The sequence below is a fragment of the Microplitis mediator genome, chromosome 1 (assembly GCF_029852145.1).
Source record: "Microplitis mediator isolate UGA2020A chromosome 1, iyMicMedi2.1, whole genome shotgun sequence".
Taxonomy (NCBI): domain Eukaryota; kingdom Metazoa; phylum Arthropoda; class Insecta; order Hymenoptera; family Braconidae; genus Microplitis; species Microplitis mediator.
Window position 1 is genome coordinate 3,044,233 of NC_079969.1, and position 8,612 is coordinate 3,052,844.

General features: G+C 24.0%; 2 protein-coding genes across 5 annotated transcripts; both read right to left on the reverse strand.

Moving 5' to 3' along the window:
* Window positions 1-1,203: 1,203 nt before the first annotated feature.
* LOC130663110 (alpha-tocopherol transfer protein-like) lies at window positions 1,204-4,394 on the reverse strand. Its single transcript, XM_057462186.1, has 4 exons — window positions 4,220-4,394; window positions 3,644-3,782; window positions 2,202-2,361; window positions 1,204-2,133 (listed from the first exon to the last, which is right to left on the reverse strand). Exons 1-4 carry the CDS (start codon window positions 4,235-4,237, stop codon window positions 1,512-1,514), a joined length of 939 nt encoding a protein of 312 aa, XP_057318169.1. The 5' UTR covers window positions 4,238-4,394; the 3' UTR covers window positions 1,204-1,511.
* Window positions 4,395-4,576: 182 nt separating this feature from the next.
* On the reverse strand, window positions 4,577-7,730 carry LOC130663082 (uncharacterized). Of its 4 annotated transcripts, none has more exons than XM_057462150.1 (9): window positions 7,660-7,730; window positions 7,343-7,539; window positions 7,091-7,151; window positions 6,432-6,826; window positions 6,274-6,373; window positions 5,838-6,211; window positions 5,009-5,224; window positions 4,885-4,926; window positions 4,589-4,816 (listed from the first exon to the last, which is right to left on the reverse strand). In XM_057462150.1, the coding sequence occupies exons 3-9, from the start codon at window positions 7,149-7,151 to the stop codon at window positions 4,676-4,678; spliced, it is 1,329 nt and encodes a 442-aa protein (XP_057318133.1). In that variant the 5' UTR covers window positions 7,343-7,539; window positions 7,660-7,730; the 3' UTR covers window positions 4,589-4,675. The 4 variants fall into 4 exon arrangements, with proteins under 4 accessions (XP_057318141.1, XP_057318133.1, XP_057318149.1 ...); XM_057462166.1 differs by having other exon boundaries at window positions 4,594-4,779; XM_057462174.1 differs by having other exon boundaries at window positions 4,650-4,779; window positions 4,852-4,926.
* Window positions 7,731-8,612: the final 882 nt, after the last annotated feature.

Sequence of the window (8,612 nt, forward strand, 5' to 3'; positions counted from 1 at the left end):
CAAGGAAATGTTGGAAAGTATTCATTATCTTTTCCAAAAATGAAATAACTTTTTTTTTGGTTAGAATTTTTATTATGCTGTCGATCAAACGAAACAGGAAGTTGGGTTGCCAATAAATTATTATGCGACACGACGAATAATAATTTACACACGGAAGTAAATTTATTGCGGATACTGTGCCAGTATGGGCGTGAAGCCTATACTAGTTCAAATTGGTTTTAATTCGAAATATTGCTCGTAAAAATATCAGCGATATTGGATTCGGAGTTACGTCTAGAAAAATGGATAAAAATTTTTTTCCAGGGATGAAAAATTGCAAAAGTTATTAATAGAGTCGGGATTTTTGCTTTGATTCAAAAATAACAACTAATTATTGATGCTGGCAAATTTTTGATATTACGGTGGAAATATTGGTCGTATAAAAAAATTTTCTAAACAAAAGCTATAGGAAATTTAATTTTATGAAAAAAATGTCTCTTTTAATTTTTTCGTAGCACTGATACGAAAGCCGTAAATTCAAAATTACGATTTTATAATTATCTAAATTTGAATCACTCATTATGAATCTTAATTTTGGAATTGCGATGAAAATATTAGTCGTGTAAAAAAAATTTTCAAACAAAAGTTGTTCAAAATTTAATTTTCTAAAAAAAATGTTTCTTATAATTTTTTTTTAGGACCAATATTTTCACCGTTATTTCAAAATTAAGATTCATAATTATCAAAAATTTGAATCATTCATTATGGATCTTAATTTTGTAATTACGGTGAAACTATTGGTCGTATAAAAAAATCATAAGAGACATTTTTTCTAGAAAATGAAATTTCCTACAACTTTTGTTTTAATACTTTTTTTATAAGACCAATATTTTCACCGTAATTTCAAAATTAAGATTTTCATAATTATCAAAAATTTGAATCATTCATTATGAATCTTAATTTTGTAATTACGGTGAAACTATTGGTCGTATAAAAAAATCATAAGAGACATTTTTTCTAGAAAATTAAATTTCCTACAACTTTTGTTTCAAAACTTTTTTTATAAGACCAATTCTTTCGCCGTAGTACCAAACATTCTAATCATTCATTTGAAATTAAGGCAAAAATCTTGTCCCTAGTTATTAACAAACTAAGATAAAAAAAATATATATACATATATTTATTAATATCAACAAAACTATATTTGAGTCAAGAATTCAAATTTATCAAACAAAGGAATTTTTTGTGGAATCAAAATATCAATTTTTTTAAAAATATTCTTCGCTCCAGTAAATTCTTCTTGATTCGAATTTTTTTTAGTGTAGAGCCATGTGAGGTAAGTGTGCGCAGACCCATTCATTTCGAACTAAAATTCCCAAGTTTGCGCACACTTGCCCCACTCCTAGGGCTATCCCATGAAAAAATAAAAACTGTATTTATAAAATATTTTTTACTTAAAAAGAAACTTACAAATTTTTTATTTTTTTTATAAATTCAATTTAACCTTAACCTTAACCTTAACCTTAAATTATTTAATCAAAAGATAGTTGTCGAAATGAACCATCGATACCAAAAAGATCGTCTGAAGTTTTCGGTTTCCCAACTCTGAAAGCTTCATTAGACTTAATGGCTTCTTGTTCTTTGAACCAGGGTCCGTAGTCCTCTAATTTTTTTACCCACGTGTCATTGATGTCCTTTATAGGACCGGCTTTGCCGCCATACTCTTCCGGCAATATTTCTCTGGGTATAAATTCATAGAGGGTTTCTAAATTACTGTGCATGTGAATACGATTACGTATTTTTTCTTTCAAAAACGGCTTTACAAATTGTACTATTTTATCAACAAGTGCACTGACATTGACAACGTGAATTTCTTTCAATTTAACCGGGTAAGCTTCCTGGACGCACGTTAAAAATTTTTTGACCAAATCCGGAGTAAATTTTGAAAAGTGAGCTGGAGATACCACTGATGCATCCAAAATGTAAACGTCACCAGCGACACCAACTAATTCTTCTAATAATCTTATGTCCCCGATCATCATGACTAATTTCATAGCTTCAGCAACATTTGGTGTCGGAATGTCTTTATTAACCCCACGCATTATAATAACACGGCGGCCATTTTTAGTTAGACCTGGTAATGGCGGAATTTGACTGGAAAATAAAATTTTTGATTAATTGATTTCGTTTGTAATTTAGATGAAAAAAAAAAAAATACTTACACGTGTTTTAAAATTTCCTTCATTTCCGGTCGTGTAACGTCACGGTTCATAAAAAATTCAGGTGCGGCTCCACGCATGGTAAAATACATGTCTAATTTTGTTTTACATTTTTCTAATGAAAATTTACTGCCACGCAAAAATGTCATTAGACGTTGATCGTCTGAAAAATGAAATTTGAATTTGAATCGGGATAATAAGAAGGTTAATTTGAATTTAATGGATTTGTTGGTGTGATATTTAAAACTAGGGTGCGCAAGTAATTATTTATTAAAAGGTATTTTCAGAAATAATTTTTTGAAAATTATTCTAGTGAACACTTTAACTCAATTTTTTTAGAAAACTATTGAATTTACGAAAAAGTTTATAGAAACGATTTTTGTAGGAAATTTAATTTCCTTTCAAATTATTTCTTATGATTTTCTTTGTATCTGTGATATTTTAGCGAGAATTTCAATTTTAAGATTAGAAGAATTTTTAGAAGTAAAATTTTTTGAAAATTATTCTAGTGAGGACTTTAAATCAATTTTTTGAGAAAACTATTCAATTTACGGAAAAATTTGATAAGACCGTTGTTGTAGGAAATTTAATTTCCTTTAAAATTAGTCATTATCATTTTCTTTGTATCTGTGATATTTTACCGAGAATTTCAATTTTAAGATTAAAGGAATTTTTAGAAATAAAATTTTTTGAAAAATATTCTAGTGAGGACTTTAAATCAATTTTCTGAGAAAACTATTGAGCTTACAAAAAAATTTGTAAGGACAATTTTTATAGGAAATTTAATTTTCTTTGAAATTAATACTTGTCATTTTCTTTGTATCTGTGATATTTTAGCGAGAATTTAAATTTTAAGATTACAGGAATTTTTGGAGTTGAAATTTTTTTAAATTATTCTAGTGGGGACTTTAAATCAATTTTCTGAGAAAACTATTCAATTTACGGAAAAATTTGTGGAAATCATTTTTGTAGGAAATTTAATTTCCTCTAAAATCAATTCGTATTGATTTCTTTGTATCTGTGATATTTTAGCGGGAATTTCAATTTTAATATTAAAGGACTTTTAGAAGTAAAACTTTTTAAAAAATATTCTAGTGAGGACTTTAAATCAATTTTTTGAGAAAACTATTCAATTTACGAAAAAATTTTAGAAAACCTTTTTTGTAGGAAATTTAATTCCCTTTAAAATTAGTTCTTATCATTTTCTTTGTATTCCTGATATTTTAGCCAGAATTTCAATTTTAAAATTAAAAGAATTTCAGAAATAAAAAACTCAGACGAAATTTGTGCTCGACTAATTTCTCAACATTAAATACAAAATCTGAACTCAATTTTCTCAAATAACACCTATAATTGACATCTCATTTTTCATCTACGTCCCAACAAATGACCTATGACCCAAACAAATCCTTCTATCACTCAAAAACAAATAACAAAAAAATTACCAAAGGTGTCAGGCAAATGCGGCTGTTTTCGTAACCATTCTTTGATATGCTCCAAATCCTGGTCACGAGTTGCGACATTTTCATTGAGCTCAGCTCGAATGAGCTTCGACATCTCCTCAGTCGGTTGTATCAGCAACATCTTTAAAAAACCCAACAATAAATAATCTTTTGTCCCAACCAACAACACAAAGGTCACAATAATAAATATAAAATACTAGTATATTCGAATCAAAAATAATTACGAAAGATTTACTGACAATGACAACTTAATAGATCTTTTGCCTTGAACTCATAAAAAAAAATATTTTATCTTAAATTATTTTATATTTTTGCAGTTTTTAAATTGCAAACAATTCACCTGACTCATATATATTATGTAACATTAAAATTACATACAAGTTTAAATTTTAAAAATAAAAAAAAAAAAAAAACGTTTTAAATTAAGAAATACTACACGATTATCGTGTACACTGAGCATTGCTCAATCATTACTTTCTCTTTTCTTATGCCGATCAAGAGTAAAAGTCGTCTATATATATATATATAAATATGACTTAATAAAAATTAGAATCATACCTTTGTCATAATTGTCATTTTTTGAAAGCAAAAATTAATTTCACTAAATTTATTTAATTTTTTAACTAAAAAAAAATATATATATATGTATATGTATATGTATATATATGTAAATAAATAAAAAAAAATTTCTTTTAACAAACAGAAGTGAATCGGTAGAAATCGGCTGACTGACTGCGAATACCGGGACCGGTTCTTTTATATATTTTGCAGTATTCCCCACCAAATGTATATAGTAAGAGGTCTTACTTAATAATTATTTTATTTTGTTGCTTAAACAGATTTTATTTTTTTGAATTATTTCATAAATTTGAGGAAAAAAAGTAAATAGATTAAGGCCGATGTTTAAAGGAAAAAAACGTACGTCCGTGGAAGGTAATTTGGAGGTAAAATGGTAGGAATGAATAGATCGAAAATAATAATACGGGATTCGATGATGGAACAATAAATTTATTTTTAAATAAATGAGAGAATTATTGTTAAAATAAATTCAAAAATAATTATAAGATTTTTTGATAAATCGGACGATGAATTTCTGGATTTTCGCTCTTCAAAATCATCTGTAAAATTATTTTCAATTAAATCTTCATCTTCATTCTAAAAATAAGTTAATTGAATTTTAAAAAAGATACTTTTTTTCTTTTTAATAGTTTTTTTTTTCATACTTCGATTTCTGGCTCGTCTTCGATTTTATCGTCTGGTATAATCTGATAATTAAAAAAAAGATGTTTGTTTTTAATAGTAATAAAAATTTTTTTGAAAGAATAATGAAAGAAAAAGGAAAATTACTTCGTCATCAGTGGATCGTATAAAACGTTTTTTAAATTTAAATTCAAGTGTATTATTACAAATTCCGTTACAATTATTTAAAATTGATTTAATAACATTTGGAATTTCATAAATTGTTTTAATACTTTCAAATATTTTAGAATTTTCAGTTGCAAAATATGCAATCTCTTTATTATTACCACAAACTCCGCTAATTATTATTGTCTCATTAATTTCCTGTAATAAAATTCGTTTATATAAATTAAGAAAATATTTTTTTAAAAAATCATAATAATAATAATAATAATAATAATAATAATAATAATGATATTAATAATAATATTAGTAGTTGTAGCAGTAGTAGTAGTAGTAATAGTAATAATAATAATAATAATAATAATAATAATAATAATAATAGTAATAATAATAATAATAATAATAATAATAATGATAATAATATTAGTAGTTGTAGCAGTAGCAGTAATAGTAATAATAATAATAATAATAATAATAATAATAATAATAATAATAATAATAATAATAGTAATAATAATAATAATAATAGTAATAATAATAATAACAATAATAATAATAATAATAATAATAATAATAATAATAATAATAATAATAATAATAATAACAATAATAATAATAATATTAATAATAATAATAATAATAATAATAATAATAATAATAATAATAATAATATTAATAATAATAATATTAATAATAATAATAATAATAATAATAATAATAATAATAATAATAATAATAATAATAATAATAATAATAATAATAATAATAATAATAATAATAATAATAATAATAATAATAATAATAAAAAACTAACATTTAATATTTTATCCAAAAATTCCTTGGGAGTAAAAGTAATCAATAAGAATTGTTTATCAAATAATTTAAAATCATTGACCATATGATTAAAAATATTATCAATAGTTAATGAATTTATCGGTATCGTTTGTGAAATTGAATTCCAAGGAAAAATTCTTTTTAAAAATGACAATCGAAGTCTCGTGAAAAAATCAAGTAAATCCCAAAGTCCATTGAGATCTGCGTCATCCCGATTAATTGTGCGATTTATTAACGATTCGTTGATGTCATGATTATTTTCAAATGTCATTTTTTTATTATTAACTCGGTGGTTTTTAGTTTTAAAATTATTGTAAATTACTGGTGATGTTAATTTACGCTGTGATATTGTTCCTTAAATAAAAAAAAATTATTAGTAATTACAAATTGTAATTTAAGTAAATATCAATAATTACCAATGTTTATTTTCTTAATAAATCGTGTCCATGTTATTAAGTCATTGATATTATTATTTAATTTTTTATTGCAATTACAATCATCAGTTTTATTACAATTCTAAAATAATTTAATTATTAATTTTTTTTGTTTTTTTAAATAAAAACTTTTTTTTTACCTGATAAAATCCTTTGGCAGTAAATAATTTATTTTTATTTAATTTATTTATTAAAAATTCATCAAAATCTTCAATCATTATCCAGACAACATTTTTATAATTTTTTTCTTCTATTAAATTTTCAAATTTTATTTTTTCTGTTGAATTTTCAAATTTTATTTCCGCCGAATTTTCAAATCTAATTTTTTCTGTCGTATTTTTAAATTCGATTTTTTCCCGCGTATTTTCAAATTCAATTTTATCTGTCGTATTTCCAAATTTTACTTCTGTCAAATTCCCCAAATTTACTTCTGTCAAATTCCCCAAATTTACTTCTGTCAAATTCCCAAAATTAAATTCTGTTAAATTTCCAAAATTTATTTTTTCTTTTATCGCCCGTCCAATTAAACTTTCATCTAAAATTAAAAAAAAAAAACTCAAAAAATACCAACTAAAAAAATGATACTGAAGCTAGATGCCGAATAATTTTTGGATTTTCTTTTAGGCGGTAAATTTAAAAAAAAAAAATTTGAAAAAATTGCACCTGTAGTTTTTTAAATTTCCTACAAGTGGATATTTTTAGATTTTTTTTTTTGGTAATTAATTTGCTAAAAAAAAAGTCCAAAAATTTTTAATTGTCTGCTAACTTCAGTTTCATCTAAAAAAATTTTTTTTTTTACTTTTTTCCAAAGAATATCCACAGGAAAAATGAAAAATCATCATCCAAATAAAAAGGATCATCTAAAAAAAAAAATAATAATTTAGGTCAAAAAATTTATCAAAGTTAAAGAATGATATATAATTTAAAAATGACAAATCAATATATTTATGTTAACTACTGACGACTAGTGGTCACATAATCGTCTTATTAAATAAATAATTTTGACATTGAAACAAGCTCATTTTAGTGTACATTTGTTTTACATTTGTACCTTTATAAATAATAAATAATAATAACGTCAAAGCCAATGTCTAGTAGTATATTATATATGATCAACTAATTTCTTTATCGATCCACGTGTCTTCGTTCCACTTATTATTATTTCCTACTATTATTATTATTATTATAAACTATTTAATATTTCCTCGTTGTTGGTTGTCCAGTTGTTTAAACTCCTCCTATTTGTCCCTTTTAAATTTACATTAGACATTAAACATTATACGCTAATAGATACCTACGTCGAGCCTTCAATTTTATTTCAAGGTTTATTATTACTATTATTTTTTTTTTTATATTTTTTTTACTTACGTCGATTTTTTGTTTGAACAATTTTCACTTTATTTTTAACGCAAACTGGTTATTTAAATAAATATATGCTGCTATGGCAACTAAACAAAAGAGCGGTAATTTTTTTTATTCAAATTTAAAAAAAAAAAATGAAAAGTGAAAAAAAAAATTCTTAGGGAAGAGTTTGAAAAATTGCTGTGGTAGGAATTATTTGTACTAGAGTAATTAGGGGGGGGGGGGGGGGGTAAGTGATCGACAATTTTAATTTTTACTGCAAATTTTTAAAAATTTTGATAACTGGTTTCCTGTTACTCCTATGGGAAATTTGACTCTGTACAATTTTGTAGATCATGAAATTTTCTAAAAAATTTCTTAGGACATTAATTATGCTAATTGCAGTAGTTTTTGTTTAATCATGAAATAATAGATGAAATATTTTAGTTCTCGTTATGAAAAACCGAACCGGAGTTTACTCAAATATTTTTTTTATCTATTTAGTAAAATTGTGGGTTAATTATTAGAGATACACTAAAAATTATGAGGACTAATTTTATTCAAAATTAAATTTCCTATAAAAGTTATTTTTGTAAATTTTTTGATAAACTCAATAGTTTTCTCAAAAAATGAATTAAAAGGTCTGCATTAGAATAATTTGCACAAAATTTAATACATGAAAACTTTGTAAATTTCTAAATTAAAATTCTGCTGAAAATATGGCAGATACAAAGAAAATTGTCGTAACCAATTTTGTAGGGAATTAAATTTTCTACAAAAAATGTCCCTTTGAATTTTTCCATAAACTCAATAGTTTTCTCAAAAAATTCAATTTAAAGTCCCCGGTAATGTAATTTTCCAAAATTCGTCCTAAAAATTCCTTTATAGTTAAACTTAAAATTCCGACTAAAATATCACAGATACAAAAAAATGGTTATGACAAATTTTGTAGGAAATTAAATTTTCGCCAAAAATTGTCC